The sequence below is a fragment of the Vulpes vulpes genome, chromosome 9, assembly GCF_048418805.1.
Source record: "Vulpes vulpes isolate BD-2025 chromosome 9, VulVul3, whole genome shotgun sequence".
In the NCBI taxonomy this organism is placed as follows: domain Eukaryota; kingdom Metazoa; phylum Chordata; class Mammalia; order Carnivora; family Canidae; genus Vulpes; species Vulpes vulpes.
Genome location: NC_132788.1, coordinates 51,114,668 through 51,139,797, shown reverse-complemented (window position 1 = coordinate 51,139,797; position 25,130 = coordinate 51,114,668). Strand labels below are relative to the sequence as shown.

Here is a 25,130-nt window from a genome sequence, read left to right as displayed (position 1 = left end):
GGCTTCTTTCCCAGACTGCAGATTTTCTTGGCAGAAACAGTTTTTCACTAGTCAGCTTGGTTTGATTTTCTGGGCATCTTCGCTAATAAAGACTATTCTTGAGCAGGTGGGACTTCCTATTAGAGTTTACTTTTAGACAAAGTAACTGAGCTCTAAGGATAGGAGGTATGACAGTGTGCCTTTAGCTGAGAACAGGTGGACATGATTGCTGGCTTGGTTCACTGCTCAAGTGAGACTGAAGGATGAGCTCCACTGTTGCCTGGGTTCTCTCATCAGGCTTATTAGACAGCCATGGCTGGTTACTATAGTCAGCAGTAGGTAAGATTATGAATTAGATACCCTGACCTGGGAAGTCAGCAAGACAAGACCCATGGCCTATACTGTTCTTTATTCAGGGATCAAAATCAGATAAGAGTATACAATGAATTCTCTGGTTGGGTGAAGCCATGAGTCTTGCTCTACAGATAGGGGAAGCCATGTGCTGTGCCCTCTGTTCAAGTGCCACTGTAGGCATGACTGTTGAATGGGCTATGCAGCTTCCCATGTGCTTAGGTTCCCTGAACAGGCTAAAGGTTGCATTCAGCAATGAATAGGCCTACAAACTCATTTCCCTGCTCAGGAGCAGCAAGAAAAGCAGCTCTGAAGCTAGTAAGGCTTTTTGTGGTCTTAACTTAAGCCAACCTGTGCCCCAAGTTTCCTGGCCAAACAGGGCTGCTGGCTTTGTTCTGCAAACTATCAGCTTCTCAGCCTGTCTCTTGGTTCAAGCTTTACTGGGTTAAACAACTTTTTGTTGTTTTTGTCAGATGGTGCTAGGAGCCAGGCTTCACAGGAGGTGGGGCTGTGAGTCAGCTCTCTGCCTAGGAGGAAGGAAGGAAAGGGTAGGGAAGGGTCCCTTGAATCAGCTCCCAATTTTCTCAAACAGGCTTCCCAATTGAGAGCTACCCTCAGCCTCAGGTTAGGCTTTGTTCTGGAGGCAAGTAGCTCTGCTTATCCATTTCTAGGCTTGAGTGTTGCTAGGTTATCAGGTGTTCCTGCCAGCCATTCTAGTCATAGGGGACTAAGAGTTATACTCTGGAGTAGAAATGACTATGACTCAGTTCCCTTTCATATGTGAGGGCAAACCAAGATCTAAGGCCATCAAAACTCCTCATTTCAGGATCCAAATCAGGCAGACCTGAATCTTGATGAGGTCGCTGGTCAGAGTGTACCTCTGACTTGGTTCTACAGATGGGCAAAACCACTGGTTGGGACTACTATTTGGGCTCTACAGGTATGAATTTGGTCTGCCATAATCTGAATGCCTGTAGTAAGCCTCACACCATTGCTCCACCAGCCAGATTCCCAGTGGTTGAGACCTGAAGACTCCCCTATGATCCCCATGGAGTAAGAATAGGATAGGGACTCCCATGAAGTAACCCATAACACTGGGGAGGCTAGATGTCTACTCAGACTCTCTTTTTCCACTGGAGGAATTACAGGCTGGGTGGGGGTCTGTATGGTGCTACTCTCAACTGGGTTGGTGGGGGGAGTATACAGTTAGCATGTAGCTACTTCTCTTATTCTTGTATGTCTTAATCTCTGTGGTACAGGGGGGTGTTTCAGCCTCATTCCAGAGTTCTAGGATTCTCTCAGTGGTATCTTGCCTATGAATAGTTCTTGTGAGAGGGGGACAGGCAGGAATGATCTATGTCACCATCTTATCTCATTCTTCCACCTTAACCAACCATACTTAAGTGTATAAGTCAGTGGTACTAAACATATTAACACTGTACAATCCTTATCCATATCCATAACTCTTTTCATCTTGTAAACGGAAACTCTATACCCATTATAACCCCCTATCTCCCAGTCCCAGTCCCTGGCAATTACCATTTTACTTTCTGTCTCTGTAATTTTGCCTACTGTAGAATCTCATATAGGTGGAATCATACAGCATTTGTCTTTTTATGACTGGCTTATTTCATTTAGCATAGTAACCTCAAGTTTCATCCATATTGTAATAAAGTCAGAATTCTATTCCTTTTCAAGGTTGAATTGTATTCTAGTATGTATATATTCCAGTGTGTGTGTGTGTGTGTGTGTACATATATATATGTATGTTGCTTGTATGTATGTATGTGTGTGTGTGTGTGTATACACACACACATATGCTGCTTATTCATTAATCCACTGACAGACATTGGCTGATTCCACATTTTAGCTATTGTGATAATGCTGCAATGAAATAATCAAACAAACACTTCTTTGAGATCATGCTTTCAAACCTTTTGGATAGAGACCCAGAAGTGAAACTGCTGTATCATAATGGTAATTCTATTTTAAATTTTTTTGAAAAACTGCCATACTGGTTTCCACAGCACTGTACTATTTAACATTTCTACCAACAGTGAACAAGGATTCCAATTTCTTCAATCTTGCTAACACTGCTACTTTCTGGGTTTGGGAGGTTTGTTTTGTTTTGATAGCAGCCTCCTAATGGACATAAACCAATTAGACCCATCCTAATGGGTCTTACTGTAGTTTTGATTTCTACTTCCCAAATGGTTAGTGATGTTTGAATATCTTTCCTTGAAACTTTATTGGCCATTTATATATATGTTCTTCGGAGAAATGTCTATTTAGTCCCTTGCTTGGTCAAGATGTTTTCTTTAATTTTTTTTAAAATTTATTTATGATAGTCACAGAGAGAGAGAGAGAGAGAGGCAGAGACATAGGCAGAGGGAGAAGCAGGCTCCATGCACCGGGAGACCGACGTGGGATTCGATCCCGGGTCTCCAGGATCGCGCCCTGGGCCAAAGGCAGGCGCTAAACCACTGCACCACCCAGGGATCCCTGGTCAAGATGTTTTCTTCTTGAGTTTTGATAGTCCTCATATATTCTATGTATATATTCCAAATACAACGTTGTGAGGCTTTAGTGCTATGTTTTAAGAGTTTTATAGTTTTAGGTCTACCTTCAAGTTTTTGATCCATTCTGAATTAATTTTTGTATATGTTGTTAGATAAGGGTTCAACTGCAGTCTTCTGCATGTGATTATCCAATTTTCACAATGCCATATATTTAAAAAAGACGGTCTTTTCCCTACATAAAGGTCTTGTTATCCTTGTCAAAAATCTTCCGATCATAAAAACAAGGATTTATTACTGAATTCTCTATTCTATTTCATTGTTCTATATACCTGCCTTTATGACAGTACCACACTATTTTGATTACTCTTGCTTTGCAGTAAGTTCTGAAATCAGGAAATGTGAATCCTCTAGCTTCTTTTTCAAGATTGTTTTGGTTATCCAGGGTCCCCTCAGATTCCACATGAATTACAGAATTTTCTATTTTTGAAAAAAAATTCATTAAGATTTTGATGATTATACGGACTCTGTAATTATTATGTATTAACATCTTAACAAGAATAAGTTGTCCAAACTATGAACATTTATGTCCTCTTTAATTTCTTTCAGCAACACTTTACAGTTTTCATAGTATAAGTCTATCATCTCCCTGATTAATTCCTAAGTATTTTATTCTTTCTAATGCTATTACAAATAGAATTTTTTTCATCATTTCCTTTTCATTGTTAGTGTACAGAAATGCAACTGATTTTTTGGTGTTGACTTTGTACCCTGCTACTTTGCTCAATTCATTCACTAGTTCTGTTTTTCTACATATAAGATCTTATCATGTGCAACAGAGATCATTTTACTTCTTCCTTTCCAATTTGGATAGCTTTTATTTCTCTTTCTTAACTAACTGATCTGGCTAGAACTTCCAACATTATGTTTAGCAGAAGTGGTGAGAGTGGACATCCTTGACTTGTTCCTGATCTTAAAGGAAAAACTTTCAGTCTTTCACTGATGAGCATGATGTTTGCTGGAGGTTTTCTTATAGATGGTGTTTATTCTGTTGAGATAATTTCCTTCAATTCCTACTTTGTTGAGTGTTTTTATCATGAAAAGGTACTGAATTTTGTCAAATACTTTTTATGAATAAATTGAGATGATCACATTTTTTTCTTTCCCTGTTCTTTTAAGAGATAATTACATTGTTTGACTTCCATATGCATTCCAGGAATATAACCCACTAGATTATGGTGCATAATCTTTTTAAATACACTTCATAATTTAGTTTTCTAGTATTTTGTTGACAATTTTTGCATCAATATTCGTAAGGGATATTAGTCTGTAGTTTCCTTTTCTTATGGTGTCTTTTTTCTGGCTTTGGTATTAGGGAAGGCTGACCTCATGGAATGAGCTAAGTATTCCCACCACTTCAATTTTTAAAAGGCTTGAGAAAGACTGGTATTGGTTCTTCTTTAAATGTTTGATAGAACTCACCAGTGAAGTCATCAGATCTAGGGCTTCTGTTTGGAGGACAAATTTTTGTTATTAATTCAATCTCTCGCCTAATTACATGTCTATTCAACCTAATTCTTCATGAGTTCTGGTAGCTTTTGTATTTCTAGGAATCTGTGCATTTTATCTGATTATCCAATTTGCTGGCATAATGTTCTTCAATAATACTTTTCTTTCCATAGAATTGATAGTAATGCCCCACTTTAATTTCTGGTTTTAGTAATATGAGTCTTCTTTTTTCTTAGTCCATCTAGCTAAAGGTTTGTTAATTTTGTTGACATTTAAAAAAAAATTGTTGACATTTTCAGAGAACCATATTTTAGCTTGACTTATTTTCTTTATCGTTTTCCTAATTCCATATATCACTGCTCTCATCTTTATTATTTCCTTTCTGTTAGATTTGGGTTTAGTATATTCTTTTCTAGTTCCTTAAGTTGTAAAGTTAGTTGCTGATCTGTTATTTTCCTTGTTTTTTTAATGTATTTATAGCCATAAAGTTTCCCCTTGATACCACTTTCAGTGCCCCATAAATTTTGGCCATGTTGTGTTTTCATTTTCATTTGTCTCTAAGTAGTTTCTAATTCCCTGTGATTTCTTATTGTCTTAACAACAATTGTTAAATTTCTAAAGATCTGTGATAAAATTCTGAGTTTCCCTTCTGTTACTGATTTGTAACTTTATCTTGTTGTGATCAAGAAGATAATTTGTATCATATCTATTTTTTAAAATCTACTGAGATTAATTTGTGGACTAATATATGGTCTACCTTGGAAAATGAGCCATGTGTACTTCATAACAATGTGTATACTGTTGTTTTTAGACAACAGTATACAAACAGTAGAGTATTCTGTATATGTCTGTTAGATCTGGTTGGTTTACTGTGTTGCCTTCTGTCTGGTTATTCTATCCATTACTGCAAAAAGGCTATTAAAGTTTCCAACTATTCATGTAGATCTAATTCTTCCTTCAATTACATCAGTTTGGGCCACATATATTTTGCTGGTCATTAGTTATGTAAATATTTATAATTGTTTTAACTTCTTGCTACATTGAACCTTTTATTAATATATAATTGTCCTTTATCTACTGTAACCATTTTTGACTTAAAGTTTATTTTATTTGATACTATTTTAGCTGCATTTGCTCTCTTTTGGTTATATTTGCAAGGAATATCTTTGTCCTTTCTTTCACTTTCATTGTGTCTTGTATCTAAAATAAGTCTCCTGTAGACAGCATACAGTTGCATCTTGTTGTATTCATACTGCCAATTTCTATCTTTTGACTGGACAGTTTAATCCATTTACATTTAAAGTAAATAATGATAAGAAACTTACTTCCATTGTTTTGCTATCATTTTCTATAGACCTTATAGTTTTTTTTGGGGGGGGGTCTATCATATCCTGCATTACTGTCTTCTTTTAGATTGGTTTTTGTAGTGAATGAAACATTTAAATTCTTTTCTCACTTCTTTTTGTGTATATTTAGCTATTTTCTTTGTGGTTACCATGGGAATTACATTTAAGGTCTGAAAATTATTTAACACTCTAACTTGAAATTACCAGCTAACTTCAATAATATACAAAAACTCTACTCCTTTATAGCTCCACCGCCACTCTGTCAGTTGATGTCACAAAATATAAATTAATAATCATTTTAAATGCATTAGCCTATTAAATTATATAGAAAAAGTATGGAATTACAAACCAAAGTTACAACAATATTAGCTTTTAGAATAAATCTTTTTTAAAAGGTATTAGTCTCTTAAATCATGGAGAAACAAAAAATAGAGTTCAAACTCTTGTTACAATACTAACTTTTTATTTTTAAGATTTTATTTATTTGAGAAAGAGGGAGAGAGCGTGAGCATGAACGGGAGGAGAGGCACGGAGCCTGATGTGGGGCTCAATACCAGGATCCTGAGATCATGATCTGAATTGAAGTCAGGTGACATGACTGAGCCACTCAGGTGCCCCAATACTAGCTTTTAACTGCTTATGTATTTACCTTTATTGAGATTTTTATTTCTTCATAAAGCTTGAAGTTACTGTCTACTGTCATTTCATTTCTCTCTGCAGGGCTCCTTTGAACATTTCTTGCGGGGCAGTTCTAGTAGTAATGAACTCCCTCAGCATTAGTTTATTTGGGAATGTCTCACTTTTGTGAAAGAATGCCCTCACTTTTGAAAGACAGTTTTGCCAAATAAAGAAGTCTTATTAAAGAGTTAAAGAACATTTAATGTGCTCAAAGCCACTGCTTTCTAGCCTCCAAAGTTTCTGATGAGAAACCTGCTGATAATTTTATGTGACAAGTTGCCTTTCTCTTGGTACTTTCAAGATCCTTTATTTTTTGTTTCAAATTCTAATGTGATTATAAGTATAAAGGATATTGATGTGGGTCTCCGAGTTCATCTTGTAGTTTGTTGACCTTTTAATGTATGTTTACCCCATATCTATCATCAAATTTGAGAATTTTTCAGCCATTATTTCATCAAATATTCCCTCTGCCCTCCAACTGCTATCTTCTGCAACTCCCATAATGCATATGTTAGTCTGCTTGATGGTATTCCACAGGTCCCTTAGGTTTTGTTCACTTCTATCTTTTATTCATTCATTCCTCAGATTCAGTAATTTCTAAAGTCCTATTTTCAGGCTCATTGATTATGTCTTCTGCCTGCTAAAATCTGCCTCTGAATCCTTATAGTAAAATTTTCATTTCAGTTAAAGTATTTTCAACTCCAGAATTTCAGGTGTCTTTTTAGGTTTTTCAACTCTTTATGAATATTTTCATTTTGTCCATACACTGTTCTCTTGATTTTGCCCACATCTTCCTTTAACTCTTTGAGCATCTTTAACATAATTGTTTTAAAGCCTTTGTCTAGTAGATCTACCATGTTTTTCAAAAACAGTTTCTGTTGTTTATGTATTTTCCTGTGAATGGCTACACTTTCCTCTTCCTTTGTTTACTTTGTGGTTTTTTTGTTGAAAACTGAGCATTTCAATGTAAAAATTTGCTAACTCTGAAAAGCAGATTCTCCTCCTTCCCCAGGGTTTACTATTTTCTGTTACTGTTTTCAGTTTTTTTTAATTGTTATCAGTGTACCAAGGATCAGTCTGAGATGTAACCTTAAGGTCTTCGCAGCTCTCTTCTGAGCTGCTCCTTTCCCTGGACATGTATAGTTACCGTTAAAACACCTAAGGTGAACTGGGAAGTCTTCTATATTCTCCTACATTCTGGAGAATGATCTGTTCATAGGTGTGAATAAAATTATCTATAAACTAGGCCTAAGCCACATGTTCTTTAATAGTTTTTCTTTTCTTGGTAGGTATATTCAAGCTTTCTGCTTCTTTTTCATTATTTCTGTCAATATATATTGTCTTAAAATCAGTCTCTTTTTTTCCCGATCTTCAGATTATTGTAGATAATACAGATTGTATTATTGTATAGTAGATAATACAGATTCCTGTATTTTAACATGGTGTTTCCTAATGAATTTCAATTCTTATCTCTGGTTATTTCTGATATTCTAAATTTTTAATTTCCTTTTTTCTTTGGCTAAGAATTTCTAACACATGTCATGTGTTGCCCAGGATAACAAATCTGCTGTCCTTGTTTTACTAGAAATCTTCATACAATACTGGTCATTAATAATGTCCTTGATATTCTATTCTCTTGGCTCTTCTCATAAAACCCTTTCTTCATTTTTCTCCTGCCTCTCTTGTCATCCTTCCTCAGCATCCCACCATGGGTGGGTTTCTTTTCTTCTCTTAAGTATTAGGGTTTTCCAAGACCATATGTCCTGTGAACTCTACCCTTTTAAACATGACTCCTAGTGACCTCATCCAGATCCATGTATTCAACTATTTTTTACATGTAAAACTCTCTAAACCCATATGTACAGCTCCCAGCTAGATTAGACAAAGAACAACGGGATATTTCAAGGTATCCTGTTACCCTGTCTACCTAACATGGACAATATTATCTTCATCCTATAAACTTTACCCTCTTCCTATATTCTATATACTTGTGATTAATTTTGGTATTCCTAGGTTGGTAATGTAGAAATTATTATTATTTTTTAAGACTTTATTTATCTATTCATGAGAGGCACAGAATGAGAGAGAGAGAGAGAGAGAGAGAGAGAGAGAGAGAGGCAGAGACACAGGCAGAGGGAGAAGTAGGCTCCATGCAGGGAGCCTAACGTGTGACTGGATCCTGGGTCTCCAGGATCAGGCCCTGGGCTAAAGGCTGCGCTAAACCGCTGAGTCACCCGGGCTGCCCTATGAATTATTTTAGATTCCTGTCTCTCACATACCCATATTCAATCAGTCACCAAATTCTGAAGGTTTACCTTTATCCCTTAAGAATGTGTTCCTTCATGGTTCTTCCTAGAATCTCTACCTTAGATCATGTATTTTCATAAAAAAACTACCTTGATACTCTCCTAATCTTCAGATCTGTAACCTGGTCTCTCTTAGGATGACCTCTGTCCACCTTCATTTCTGCCTATTTAAATTCCACATTCTTCAAAGTTCAACTCTTCTATCTCCCTCTCTGGAAAGCTCCTTTTCTTTTTGTGTTGGCACAGCACCTTGGGCACATGTCTTTCATAAAATACATGATTCTATAGCAATCATCAATTAATTTAACTATTTTCCACAAAAGGAAAAATGACATGAGGCTAGCCAACCTTGTTTACTACTGTACTCTCATCAGCTAGCACATGTTTATTCATGTTCAGAATATCATGAATGATTTTTTAAAATTTTTGTTTAAATAAGAACTCATATAAACATATACATAGCCAGAACTGTTTGTAAACTTGTGGTATAAACAAAAATACATAAAGCAGGAAAAAATTTAAATAGGTCCAGGTCTATAAATTCATGTTGCTTTTCCAAAGAATTAGAATTGTGCATGTGGGTCAGAAAGCAGATTCCTATTAAGGCTTCTCTGAGCTTAGGGATATAAAAATTGACTAGGGAATTCTAAATTGGAATGCTACTCACTATTCTATACAATATTACAAATCTGTGTCTAATAAAGCCAGCTTATTAGAGTGGTATGATTAAAAGAAAAAAACATAGGGTGATTGTGATGTATCCTTAAAAGACTTGAGTCCTTAATAATGAAACAAAAATAAAGAAGGATTTGCTTATTGTAAACCCATTCATTAAGGTTTTGCCACAACACCCTGCTCCAATGAAAAATATTAGTTCTCAGGATTCTTTTTGTGGTTGGTTGTTTTTTGTGGGGAGTTTTTTGTTACCTTATTTTCATAATTGATTGTAGTATACAACTCAAAGGAGCATAAATTTCTTAAGGACAAAACTGGACCATTAAAGAGTAAAAATATAAAGCAAGCTGTTTAGAAAAAAAAAAAATGTAAGAGTTTCAGTTTTCCAATCTGTATATCATCTTAGCCTTGACCTAAATAAAGTTTGCTTTAATTACAAATTTTTGGGTTACAGAAAACTGGTAGTGAAACTAAGGCTTGAGATTCTACCTCCAATTATGACTCAATGTCAAACTGTTCCAGGAACCCAGCCTATAAACCTAGATCCAGTAAAGCCATCTCAAAATAAATTTTGTTGTTCACAAGAAGAACTCAAAAGAACATTGTATGGAATGGGAAAAAAATGGTCACCTATGTAAGAACTGTAAAGCAACATTTTTAAATGTGAAAGATTCACACTCACATAGTTTAAGAATTGCATTTTTCAAACATACCTTGTCCATTAATTTACTTGCATGAAGACTCAAGCTATTGAAGAAGATTTTTTTGCTTAGCAAATGCATTTCTTCAATGGTAGTCAATAATGTAGTTGCACTATTTCCAACAATGCCACTAAAAGCAAAGAATATTTCAGGTTGCAAAACAGAGGCTAAAACAATCACTTCTTTAACTGAGTATAATTCATTTAAAATATCTAGACTTAGGGGCACTTGGGTAGTTCAATCAGTTAAGTGTCTGACTCTTGATTTCAGCTAACGTCATGATCTCAGAGTTCTGAAATCGAGCCCCACATCAGGCTCTGAGCTGGGCATGGAGCCTCCTTAAGATTCTCTCTCTCTCTCCCTCTGCCCCTCCCACCACATCCCCCTCAAGCTCACTCTCTAGCTCTAAAAACAAAACAAAACAAAAAATTTTAAAAAGTGTGTATATAGAATATAATTTGTGAATTAACAACTACTCCTCTAGGTTCATATAAAAATGACAGGGTATTTTTTTTTTAAGAGTTAGGTGATGAACAAATGTTTTCAGTGTTGCACAATGTCTTTTAGAAAAAAGACACTCATAATATGCAAACTCATCTTTCTATTTTTCTCTATTATAGTAAATGCACCTCTTGATTATTCAAGACCTAATTTTAATTTTAAGGAAGCCATTCCATCAATAGCTCTATTCATAAAATATTTAAATTTTATTAACACTGAGCTATTATTTCAATTAAGACTGTTACATCATATCTAAATTATAAAGTTTCTGAATTTTTATACAGCTGCCTAAATAGCAATATATTTAAACTGATTATGAAAATCTGATAGTATTTTAAAATATTGAATTAATAGCACATTCTGTACTCCTCAATTTGCTATTATAAGGATATTTCTTAGACCTATCCAAGGAGTTTCTCATTTTTGCAAGAATTTAAGACAAGCACGTATATAAAACAATCCCAATTTTATTCTAACTCATGTACTGGAAGTCATTTAAAAATGTGATGTTAGGGGAAAGGTTTTTGTTGATGTGAAAATATACCATAATCCAGCAGGAAACCCTAATTTCCAACAGCACAGTACCAGCTTAGTATGCCTAAAAGAAATTTAGATTGCTCAAAATAAATATAATGGCTTGATAAATACTAGTAGATAGTAAGCAAATGAAAAAAAAATACAGCAAATTTACAGAAAACTGGTAAGCTGCATATAACATATTACAAAAGCAAATACTAATACTATATATTTCAATGCATTTTGAAACTAAAACAAATTGTAATGAATTCTTATATAGTTAATGCAGACAAAACAAATTAAGTTAAAAAAATACAGCAAACAGCAAAGTAAAAGCAAATTCCTAAGCAGGCAGCCATAATACCTACATTATAAAAAGAAAAATATTTCAGTTAAAAATATTATAAGCTAAACACCAAAATAAATTGAAAAAGAAAATCATCATATATGCCTACGCATACAATAAAAGTAAATATGCCTCTGAACAAAAGTATACCATACCAAGCAACAGGGAAAAACACTGAATGGACACAAACAGAAACTGATATTTTATTTATTTTGATTTTTAAAAATTTTTTTAAAGATTTTATTTATTTATTTTGAGATTCCAGAGGGAGACCATGAACAAGAGCAGGAAGACGGGTAGAGGGAGAAGCAGAGAGAATCTCAAGCAGACTCCAAGCTGAACACAGAGCTCAATGCGGAGCTTGATCTCACAACTCTGGGATCATGACCTGAGCTAAAACCAAGAGTGGGATGCTTAACTGAACAAGCCACCTAGGCACCACAGAAACTGATAATTTAATGAAAACTTTGGTGAGATATCAAGATATATTTACATTCAATTTTTTTTAAATCGAGTTATCAGTCATATTTTGCATTTACTCCGATCTAGAACTTACTAGTATTTACTAAGTACTCACTAGGTACCAGTAACTGGGGTAGATACTTTTTGCATTTCATTCCATATTTCTATCTAATATGCTTATCCTATTATATTTTTCAACATTAGGTATTATATAGAAAAACCCTGCTACAGAAGATGAGAGTTAAATCCTCTTAGATAATGCTCATCCCCCACCACAATATACTCAAACTTCATCTCTCCTAGGCTCCCTAATACAGTTATCTCACAAGGTTCTGGTGAATAAATATTCAACATTTACATTATTATAGTCATGTAAATACTATTCAGAGCTGCTCAAGGCATAAGATATTTCAACATAAGAGAATGAGCAGGCTGATAAAGAAGATTAAAACCCTGTGTCACAGCCTTACAGTAGGCCTAAAGAGCAACCAGCCCAGACTAGAGAAAGAGAGCAAGGTCTCCAAGATGGATGTGGGAAGGTAAGAGGAGGGAGAAGTCGGGAAGGATTGGTTGATATGCTTGACTATATGGTGAGAAAAGGTAGATTCTACTTTAGAGTTTGGGTCTGAAATAATAAGGACATAGGAAAGTAAGCAAGTATAAAAACAAAGCAATTATTAACTACAAAGAGAGAAAGTTTTACAAGAAAGGGAATGTAATCAAAGTATGCTGGATTCCCTGTTTTTATGGGTTCTTCATCTTCCTTTTCTTGGTTTACTACAGACTTTTGATGGAATCCATCCTCTTGGAGTTTTAGTGTATAGGATGCAAAGTAGTTTTTAAAACCTGTATGTTTCCCACTTTTCCCCAACATCACTGGCTATTCCTTTCCAATTTTCTTTGTGGTTTTCTTTTCTTCCTAATCTCTAAATATTAGAGTTCCCTACAACTCAGTCCTAGGCCTCTTTTTTAGCTACACTCACTTAAGTGATCCTACCGAGTTCTAAAGCTTCAAATACCATCTATATGCTGCAAACCAACAGATTTATAGGTTCAGCCTTGATTTCTCTGTTGTCTGATCACTCAACATTTCCCACTGTATGTTCACAGGGATGCTGACTCTGACATAGTCAAAACTGAGCTGGGCTCTTCATTACCCACTCACTCCCATCCACCTGTCTTCTCCAAGTTCCTCCCTCTCAGCAAATGGCAATACCACTCATCTAACTGTTCAACCCAAAAGCCAAGAATTCATCCCTGACACCTCACATCTCACCCTCTCTAGTCTATGTATATATCTTACTGTCTCTGGAAACAACTACTTTTCACCGCCTCCAAGACTATCACCCTACTGTGACTCATCACCATCTCTACTAAGAGTACAGACGGCTTCCTAAATACCATCCTTGTTCTACTTTACCCCACCACACCACATTATCCACAGTGCCCAGTCACCTTATAATCATAAATCAGCTCAAATCACTGAAACACACACCTCACCAAACACACATCTTCTCCAACTCACTTAATATAAAATCTAAATTCTCACCCTAGCCTACAATGTCCTACATGATCTGGCCTCTGCCTGCCTCTCTGATTTCATCTCTCCCTACCTTCCATTCATTCTAGGCCTTCCTTCTGGTCCTTCTAAAATGGAAGCTTTTTCTGGCCTTAGGGTCAGAGTGCAACCTGCCTAGGACACTCTTCTCGGAGATCTTTATATGCCCAACTTCTTCACACTATTTAGGTCTGTACTCAAATATCACCTACACCAAAAGGCCTTTAAAACAGCTACATGTGCATACAGCTGCTCATATGTGGTCATTCCCTTCATTCCCTATACTTTATTTACTTTCTCCAGCTTTCTTTCTCCTCAGTGCCCTTATCACCAGATAAAATTGTTACTTTATATATACTTGCCTTTCCTCCATTAAAATGTAAGTGTAAGCAGTTTTGTTCACTGCCATTTCCTTTGCATCAGGAAGAGTGACATTTATAATCTGTTTTTTTAATTGACTAAATGAGGAAATACGTGAACAAGAAAAAAAAAGTATATGGAAAAAATGTACCAAAAGATCTAAATGTCATCCTCAAAATCATCATCTTCAAAGATAGAAAAATTATAATTCTGAGTCTAAGCAACCTATTACCCTCAGAATTCAAATGATCTTTTCTTAGCATTCTTTGCATTAGAAATTAAGTTATCATTATCTTCAAATACTAAATTTTGTGTAGTACTATCATGGGTATTACTACATAAATAATGTAAAAAATAATTTATCACTACCTTTGCCTAATACACTATATTATAGTGCTAGCTGCTTTCAGCTGTTCTTGTGTTTCCACAATATGGATAATTTTATTTTAGGAAGCCTATAACATCACAATTGGAACTAATTTATTGTTTTTCAGTCACAGCAAGTGGTGGTAATAAATTTATATCTAAAATGTTAGAGGACTAATGCAAATCCTATTTCTTATTAGTTTTATTGCCTATGGCTTGTTGGTTTTATTTAAAAATCTACTAATAGCATATGAAATCCATCTCTTAGCTGTGAAGTTTTGGGTGGCTAGTCTCAGCTTTAGAAGGTAGGTAACATCACTGCCAAAGTCTTTTGGTGCTTCTAGAACTAGTGATTCCCACATCTCTCCTGGATCTGTTAGTTATAATAACCCTCCTGGATTTTAACAATTGGACTTCTATTCTTGATTCTAGCATACTGGATGAAAGATAACTGTTAAATCATTCTAATAAACAAGGAAACTATCCAAAATCTAGCTTGAAAAGACATTATTTTAACACAACTACACATGGAACATGGTCTTACAGTGAAATTAGAGAGCTCAAGTGTATAACATCACTTCAAAGTGAAAATAAATGCATACTTTAAAGTCAAAGATCATATTACAGAGAAAACAAGTGGTTCCTAATTAAAGTAGCTTTTATTTAAAGCATATAAAGCTATAGTTCTGCTTTATCACTAATAGGAAACTAAATAACACTATTTACATCAATGATAGGACACTTCACTTATTATTCCCTATTCTGAGTATAATGTATAATTACATTAGGTGTCATGGATCTCTTTTACTAATGCAAAAGGATTAAAAAAATACCCTATAAGTTTTACTAAGTTGTATGTGTGCACGTATCTGTGAATGGATGTGTATAGTTACATTTGGGGAAGAAAAGGAAATAATAGACCTCCAAATACAGCATAAATAATATGCATATAATAATTCATATGGTGTAGAGGTTCTGCTAGTTATATTTAGTCATACAAATGATGAAAACAAAACAAATAAAGCAAAAAACAAAACCCTTATACTGTGTTCTAACTGAAATGATTTATCACACAGGATTTATTTAGTTAGTTTTTTTTTTTTTAAGATTTTATTTATTTATTCATGAGAGACACAGAGAGAGAGAGAGGCAGAGACATAGGCAGAGGGAGAAGCAGGCTCCCTGCGGGTACCCTGATGTGGTACTCAGTCCCAGGACCCTGGGATCATGACCTGAGCCAAAGGCAGTTGCTCAACCATTGAGCCACTCAGGTGCCCCATCATACAGGACTTAATAAAACACATTTAACCATTCCACTTACCTGATTGTATGATGGTAAAATTTGAGGAGGTTAGAAATTTTATATAACAAAACTGCCCCAGGTTCAGCAACTATTACTTGTTCAATTCGAACCTATTAAAACATGTGAAAAAAAATTAAACATTTCTTAAAGGCTTAACTTTCCTTCAATAATCAGACGTGGTATTAATAGCATATAAAAAGATAAAATTTAATATTGTAGAAATCACAAAATTCCTTCTAAGTAATTTCTGAATATTAAATTATAGGGGATGGTTAAAATAAAAGAAACATTTTAACACAGATATACTCCATAAAAAAATAATAATAAAAAAAAAAGAAACGAAAAAGAAAAGAAAAGATCCATTACCTACAGAATTTGGTTCAAGGCAGTTGCTACCAGAAATGATATAATGATGAGGTCATTGTGAGGTTTTTCACCAGATTATAATGGAATTTAGTTCAGCATTATTTGCAAAGCAATTGTTACATCCCTAAAAACAGATTATCAATGCAAATACTGCCCTATCACCAAATACTCAGAAAAAAATCACAGAATTCTTATCTTCAAACTATTATACCAATTTTCCTCTTTCATTAGACAATAATAGACAAATCTTAAATTAGTACCAATATATATGTCTAATATTCTTCTATACTTCAAAGTTAACTTGATCTCTCTTAAGATTAACTACTAGGATTCTTTAATTAAACTCCATTCCTCACTGACCTTGCCCTTCCTTTGTATTCCCTAATTAATGGATACAATCTAAATTGCACTGAGTAATGTGCTTACTTGCATATTATATCTGTTCTTAAGCTGCTGCTTACATTGTGTCTTCTTGTTTCCTAACTAGATTCTAAACACAGACATTGTGTTTTCTGCTTCTTTTACATCTCTACAGCATCTGGTAGAACAGTATATACACAGATGCTTAATACACGCTTTTGAAAGTATGTAGTTTCTCTATACTTAGATTTTGGAATATGTCATAATGCCAACATATGAAATTTGCTAAAACAGATTTTACAAATATATGTATGAGCATATAAAACCCTCTTAGATTACAGAAGTTAAATGATCTTTACATGAATACGTTTATGAAATTTATAATCTTATGGCATAAAGTACCAGTGAGGTAACTGACATGTATTACAAAGCACAAATGGCATGTGAATTTAAAAACCAATATTTTTCATATTATAATTCCTTTCTATGTCCAAGGCCTGGATCAATAGTGATTTAAATTATATATTATATCATTAAAAGTAATGCTTCCTAAATTTTAATATAATTATTAGGTAAAATATAAAAGATATTAATTGTGAACCGACAGCATAGAACCCACCATAATTTATGAAGGTCAGAGCATATAGTACACTAAAGTTTTCATTAAAAGAGAAGGAATTCAAATGTCTGCTGGTAATCTCCCTGCAATCCAGAACATTCACTTAAAAGAAACATCATTTTACCACCTATGTACTTGAAAAACAAAAATTTAACACATTAATTCTGATAAGGCTAGCTTCAACTCTAAAATAGAGATACCTATAAAGTAACAGGCTTGATGTTTATGATACATAGCACCTTCTCCACAATATATGTAATTTTAAGCTTAAATACAGATTTTTAAAACTGGAAATAATCATAATTTAGGCATACAAATATGTAGTCTACCACCTATGAAGTTTTACTTTATTAACACATACTGTAAAGGTTAAACACAGGATAGAGTAAACCAAATCCACAGTTTCACAGGGTGTTCTTCATTAGCATTACAACCTTTTCTTTATGCTCCTAAAAATTTATATCTCCCCTTTCCTAAAAAGGATTCACTCCTACAAAGAAACAAGATTGAGTGAGAGAATTTTAATCAAAAGATCCAATACCATATGCCATTATGAAAAGTTTAGAAAAAAAAATTCTATTAATGGAATGTAAAATATTTTATATTGCTAGATATATTTTATATTTTTTTTGGTCACTAAAAACATTTCAAATTATAATTGTAAAATAAAATGTTAAAATAATTTGTTGTTGTTTTTTCTCAGTTGACAACTACAGTATTTCAACTGAGAATATTAGATACCCAAATGAGGTCATATAGGAAGAAAATTCTTAAAATAGTATAAATTGTCACTGGGAACACCTGTTAAATATTCTCTGGAGTATGTACTTAAAATTACTATCAGGGACACCTGAGTGGCTCAGCGGTTGAGAATCCACCTTCAGCTCAGGGCATGATCCCGGGATCTAGGATCCAGTCCTGCATCGGGCTCCCTGCAGGGAGCCTGCTTCTCCCTCTGCCTGTATCTCTGCCTCTCTCTCTCTCTCTCTGTGTCTCTCATGAATAAATAAATAAAATCTTTTAAAAAAATCATATGAAAAGATCTAAGGTTTGTCACTTCAGAAACTAAAAGAATTTTTATTCATTTTACAACAGAAATATTTTTGCTTGCTTACTAGCTTTTCCTTCACCTTTTGATATCTTACATTAAAATTTCACAGGCAATCACAATAATGCCCTACAACTGTTATAAACAACTTTCTGGACATCAATGTTTAAGAAAGATGAAATGAGGTATATTTTAAAACAGGCACACTTTGGTATATAATTTCTTTATATAAGCAAAGGGTATAATTTTAATATTTTTAACATCATAATAACATTTCTTACTCTGACCAGAGTTTCTTACCAAAGTAAGAAATTCTTAACTCCATTCCAACCCCCAGATTCTAGGATTATATTTTAAACAACTACTTTAACAACAACAAAAAGAGGAATCAGGAATATAGTGAACATAGTATCACAAGTAAGGAAGGGAGCAGAGAAAGATAAGGCAGATAAAATACAATTTATTCACCAAAGCAATTTACTCATTGTTATGATAAGTTTCATTTAACTCCATGTAGTCACAAAAAATATGAAAAGGGTAGAAAAAGAAACATTTTTATTCTCTCTTTTTTTATCTTTCCAATAACTGCTAGTATACAAAACAAGCAACATTTACATTAGTATAAATGTCTGAGAATCAAACTGTGGCAAATAAATATTTCATTTGAGAGAACTAAGTAAAGTAGTTTCAAAATATTTTGCTATTGGGCAGCCTGGGTGGCCCAGCGGTTTAGCGCCACCGTCAGCCCTGGGCCTGATCCTGGAGACCCGGGACTGAGTCCAATGTCAGGCTCCCTGCATGCAGCCTGCTTCTCCCTCTGCCTGTGTCTCTGCCTCTCTATCTCTCTTTCTCTGTCTCATGAATAAATAAATTTTAAAAATCTTAAAAAAAAAAATTTTGCTATTTACTGAATATGCAATTGAGCCCTATAATGATCAAATTATAGTGATAATTAAATCTGTAAATCAATTGTTACAAGGGTATGTCATCTGATATTTTCTTGCCTACAACAAAATACCAAAGAAAATCTTAGAAACAACAAAAAAATTAGTTTTAAAATTAAGTTCTTGGTTAGAATAAATCCTAAAACCTTCTGGATTTCAACTTCCACATAGTAAATTAAAGTCAACAACAAGGAAAGTAAACAACTGCCAAGTATTCTATAAATATTAATAAAGAAAAATAGCATCTGCTACAGGCCTAACAGGTGTCAGAACTGTGTACTTCATCCACACAGTTTTCTCATTCGATTTTCACAACCACCCGTAATGGTAGGTTTTTCTTTTTTTTCCTACATTTTTATTTACTTATTTGAGAAAGAAAGCACAAGCAGGGGGGAAGGGTAGAAGAAGAGGGAGAAGCAGACTCCCCGCTGAGCAGGGAGCCCATGCCACAGGGGCTCAATAGCAGAGCCCAAGGCTGATGTTTAACAAACTGAGCCACAAAGGCACCCCATAGTAGCTATTTTTATATACAGGTTCAACAGAAGAGGCAACCTGAACAAGTGAACACAATTAAATGGCAAAGTGGAACTTCTAACCCAAGTTTGACTTCAAATTCTGTTCCTTGTACTATAAATAGTAATAATAAAACTTACATGTTATTTTATACTTATATTTACCATCATTTATTGCTATAATAGGCAAAAAATGTACAATGCTTGAAACACTAAAGTAAATGGAACAAGTTCTTAGATGATTTCTGAGAAGAGTTCATAGATTAGTTATTTCAACTTAAAGAACTTTTTCCAATTGCTTAACATAATATGGTAAAAAAAAAAAATAAGTGACTATGTACAAACTAAGAATATTTCAAATTTTCTTCCTTACAGAGAAAATGAGGCAATGATTACTTTAAAATGTATTTTATTGGGGATCCCTGGGTGGCTCAGCGGTTTAGCGCCTGCCTTTGGTCCAGGGTGCGATTCTGGAATCCCAGGATCGAGTCCCACGTCAGGCTCCCGGCATGGAGCCTGCTTCTACCTCCTCCTGTGTCTCTGCCTCTCTCTCTCTCTCTCTCTCTCTCTCTCTCTCTCTCTCTGTCTATGATAAATAAATAAGTAAATCTTTTAAAAAAATAAAAATAAAATAAAATGTATTTTATTATCCTACACTAATGTGTTAACTTGAGAAAATTATAGCTTGACTTCAAGCTGTTAACAGTTTTTTTAAACTCATAGGAATAAAGCAATCATTTAGCCAGACATCATATAACATATATAAAAACAAAATATTTACCTTTAGAGGCCTGCACACACCCTCAGTAATATGCCCAAGAACTTCCTGAATATTTTCTTCAATACCTACAATCAATTACAACATAACTGAAAATGTTTTTCCATATTACACATAAGTTCAAAAAATTAACAAACAATAATGCATATTGTTGGTACTATAACAAACATTTAGAATAACATAACAATATTTTATTATGTTCAATACCTTTTAGGACATTATTAATTATGTTAATACCTGGGTCTAGAGCCTTGTTAATTTATTGCACTGCTGACTAATAAAATGAACATTACTTCTTTATGAAAAAGAGTAAATGTATGGGTCACAGGAAAAATTGACTAGGAAACATATCAATTAAGGAAGTGATGTGAAGATGTATTAGAATTTGTTCAAAAAATGCCTTATTCTGGGCAGGGGTGCCAAACACAGAAGCTAAAGATATAAAGATGGAAAGCACACCATGTAATCTAATAGAAAAACTGGCATTTACTAAATACTGACCATTTACCAAGCTCCTGTATACTTGGCATTTACTGCTTGTAACCACCTTCTTTTTAATTGACGGAGAAACTAAGGCTTGGAAGAATGAAGCCATTTTCAAATAACCTATTTCATCTAACTCTGATCTATATTCTTCCAACCTCTTCACTGCCTCTCACATATCCTTTATTAAAACATCTTTTAAGAAATTCTTTTAAACTAGGTAATTAGGATAACAGAAAACAACTTTAAAAAGTTTAGACCTTGTGCCAATTGAACATACATGCTGAGTCTAATTTGAATATCAAAGAGTGAAGAAGAAAAAAAAAACCAGGAGGGTAAGTAAGGATTGTCCCCAATTTGTACACTAGACCCTCCTGAAGATCAGGTTATGAGCCAGAAGGGTTTGGGGCTAGGCAATGTAACACAGTCAAGTGATACACATCATAATATTTCTCTTTAATTCCTATTTAAGACAGACCATCTTTATTTCCCATTTACCCCTCAAACTCTAACAGGCATCTTAAGGAAGTCACAATACTAAGAAAATCTGAAATTCTGTAAAAAACAGACATAGCAACTCAAAAATAATTTTTCTTCCTTGAAATCAAGACTAAAATTTAAAGTACATTTAGAACCCTATGAGTAATTATTCAAAAATCTTTACAACAGTCACATGAGAATGAATAAAGGGGCTGGGTAGTATAAAAGGATTAGTAGCTTAATGGTCTTAAACAAGTTACTGAGTATGTTTACTCATAGATAAAAGGAAGATAATACAACCTCTCGCCTCCAAGGAGTGGCTCTAAAGATCTGAGACAGTGTATGCAGCACACTCCAGAAGTACCTTCCAAGTGAGGCAGAGGAATCTAGGCTTGATGTGGGAAGACTACGAGGGAACAGTATACAAGTGTAAACAGCTGTGTGACAGGAAAGTGATGGAGGAGAGAAGCCTATTAGCAGAAAAAGGAGGAAGCCAGAGAGAAAATTAATTAGGGTGCTTATTGTGCCACTTAGGTGTGAAGAGTTTATCTCAGTGAAGGCAATGGCAGTAAGAATAAAAACAGAGAAGCCTTGTGTTACTTTCTATACTTAGACATTAGCAATTACAACCAGAGGACCCACCTTGTATAGTTACATGCTTTAAGAGAGCTTCAAGATGTTCTTTTTCAGAAGCAGTAGCTTGATGGAGCCAAGCCAACATATCTCCTACGTATCTAATGTAAAAACTAAACGTTAGTATTTCCTTCAGAAAAACATAGAATATTCCAATACTGTCTGATTACTATACCTCAACGGGTCATGGGAGTGCATTTCAATGGGTCTAGGTGTGCCTCCTGGGCCCCCTCTTGTAAGAGCATCAATAAATCCACGAACAACAGTGCTTCTTCTAGCTGTTCCAAATTCATCTAAGGTATACCTAGAAAAAAGTTATTTGAAAAGCAGATGTTTCTGTTTAATGGTTATATCAAACTATTCATGTAATTTTTAAGATAAGCAAGACATCTACAGCTTCTTTACACAACTCTTAAGCAATACCATTTTTAAACAACAAAAAGTACTTATGAAATAACCTTACCATAATGAAAATTCAGCCTAAACGTACATATTTTTACTACTCTTCAGAAAGAATGCTGTAATTTAGGGTCAATAACAGGGGCAACATTAATAAGGGACAGAGAAGTGGTTTTGGTAAAAGTAAAAATCAAGGAGGTGAAAATCTGGGATTCTTCTGGTTTCAGTACCCCTAGAGTCCAAAATATGATGTTCTACTGTTTCACACAGGCCATACTCTCCAGTTCCCAAAAGACTGCTCACAGTTAGAACTCTATAATTCAAAAAACATTTTTTCTTCTACCATCAAAATTTGCCCCAAACATACTATTTATATTTAAGAGCTTATTTTGACTCCAATACTAAACATGAGTTCCTTTAAATTTACTGAGCATAAATAAATAAATAAATAAATAAATAAATAAATAAATAAATAAATTTACTGAGCAACAAGGCCTAAAGAGCAAAAACTTTTTTTTACGTATATTTAGAAGTCATCTATTGTGGTTAAAAGAAAAAAAAAAAGAAGACTTCCTAAAGTGAAGGAGTTTACAGGAAAGGGAACTTTGAACTGCAAGATCAGACAATTTTGGGTGAAATCACAATAGGGCTTAGAGCTGTCAAGGCAGCCCATTTCTTGGACTAGAATCAGTCTTGGTTTTCCACTATCACCACTATTCCTTACACTTGTCCACCAATTCAAAGTTCTTGCTATTTTAAAAGTACACAAAAAAATGAGAGATTTTCTTCACAGTCCAATGTCAGCAGATTCTAGACCCATGAATTTTTAGAGATCTGAACAGTTTTCTAACAGGCTTCATATTAAGAATTATCTCAGTACCCTATATATAAACCAAAGTTACCAAAATTTGGGATTTTGGTTGCCAAAAAAATTAATTTCTTATACTACTATAAAAACTATACTGTTTTCTTTAATATGCTGCTGATTTAATTAAAAATCCACATTTTTCCAAGGGCACCTGAGTGGCTCAGTCAGTTAAATAACTGACTCTTGATTTCAGCTCAGGTCATCATCTCAGGGTCATGAGATTGAGCCCCAATGTCCAGCTCCATGTTCAGCAGGGAGTCTGCTTGAGATTCTCTCTCTCATTCTGTCCCTCCTCTTGATTGCACACATGCTCTCTCTCAATATGCAAATAAAATCTTAAAAAACAAATAAAAAACAAAAATCCACTTTTAGACATAAGAAAGCTAGAAGAGAGAATATTTTTAAATAAAAGTGTAAGTGTGGTAAAGTGGTCTAGATCTATAAATCTGTAGGAATCTGAACCTTTTTAGAGGGCCGTTCTTTAGAAATCAGATCATGGTCTTTTGTGTTTGTCTTCAGTTAAATGGAAATGCTTCAGAAATTATGTGCAGTGGCATACAACTAGTAGTATGTCAAGATGAAATGCACTATCTCCCTAAACTCTAAGCCTGCAATGACCTTGCAATCACTTTCTATTTTTTAGAACAAGTTAGAAACAAAATGCTTTGATTTTTTCCCTCATGCTCTTAAATTATACATATGTGTAGTATAAAGAATGCATTCCTTTAAATGAAGACCAATTCTATGAAATGACTTTGATTAGTTTATTACTTACAGCACAACATTCACAAACTTTCAACTTCCCAAATACATAAAACTAGTCCTCATTCTCAGGACTCAACCTGCTATAATAAACAGAAGCAATGTAACTTCTGTTTCTAGGCCTATTCACTCTAACCACAAGTTATGTTAGAAACCAGTAAATTCACTGGCACTTTAAATGACAAACACTAGACTCTGATCTGTATAGTTATAATTATATGAAATATACATATACATTAATATGAATGTTAACCACCCTGCAACAGATACAATTTGAGGCAAAACCAGAATGCACTACAATGAATCTTCAATGACATCAATATATGTGAAACACCTTTTCCCAGGGAAAGAAGAAAACTTCTTTGATTAAAAAGAGATTATTTCCCAACAAAGGTGAAAAATACAAAATGGAGCTCTACAAAAGGGAATGTTAAAATTTATACTATAAATATTCTAAAATGCCTCCGGTTAAAATTAAAAATTAAAGTCTCCATTTTTAATCTCTATAGCAAAAAAAAAAAAAAAAAGAAAAGAAAAATTCTGGTCAAAATGCAAATTAAAATATGAAAAATGCTGATCAAAAATAAAGAAAATAGTGTACAAGCCTCTAAGAAATGTAACAAATACATAAAGAATGAAGAAAAGTAAGCAAATTACAACATTCTTTAACACTATATTCTGAAAGTCTACGAAAGGAAGATGTCAATCTATTCTTTGCAACTTACAATAAATATCTTTATGAAGAAATTTTTTTGAACATTTTTAACAATTTTTTCACTTGAGAGAGAGCACATGTAGAAGAGAGAAGCAGAGTGAGAGGGGGAAGCTGACTCCCCACTGAACAGGGAGCCCTAGCCCAAGACCCTGAGATCATGAAGTGTCTGAAGGCAGACACTTAATACTGAGCCACCCAGGTGCCCCATGAAGAAATGTCTATATTTGGTTTATTAAAAGTTAATAAAACATTAGCACTCTAGTTACATACTAACTAATAAAAGGTGGGTATGGAAACTTTTCCCAAGGACTTCAATAATTACCATTTTTCTTGCACATGATACCTACATATTTGAGACACACACTTGAGAGAACAAAGCAGTTACCCATTACTTAACTAAAGTTCATATAGTGCCATCTGGTGGTTAACATGATACACTGTTAAATTTTTCCTAACTATAAAGAAACTGCCACTTTGGAAATAAATGATTACTTAAAAAAAAGGCCAATTTTCTCTTTTTTAGCATCCATCCAATGGGGATCAATTGATCTTAAAAATCCTCCTTTTTCCCCAAGTAAACTTCCAAATGCCTTTTACAGTCTTTCCAACTCCACTGCCCCCCTATTTCCTGGCATGTGCCCCTTCAAGATACATCTTTTTTATTCTTTGTCTTTCAAGCTTTTTCCTGGC

The 25,130-nt window shown here is 34.2% G+C and overlaps 1 protein-coding gene across 2 annotated transcripts in view; it reads right to left on the bottom strand.

The window, feature by feature from the left end:
- COG6 (component of oligomeric golgi complex 6) overlaps positions 1 to 25,130 on the bottom strand; it is a 92,888-nt gene that overhangs the window by 42,718 nt on the left and 25,040 nt on the right. For both annotated transcript variants that reach the window (XM_025996852.2, XM_025996853.2), the window contains exons 9-13: positions 21,872 to 22,000; positions 21,706 to 21,797; positions 20,104 to 20,168; positions 15,492 to 15,583; positions 10,074 to 10,191 (exon numbers count right to left, since the gene is read on the bottom strand). In XM_025996852.2, coding sequence (XP_025852637.1) covers positions 10,074 to 10,191; positions 15,492 to 15,583; positions 20,104 to 20,168; positions 21,706 to 21,797; positions 21,872 to 22,000 — 496 coding nt within the window. The remainder of the gene's footprint in view (positions 1 to 10,073; positions 10,192 to 15,491; positions 15,584 to 20,103; positions 20,169 to 21,705; positions 21,798 to 21,871; positions 22,001 to 25,130) is intronic.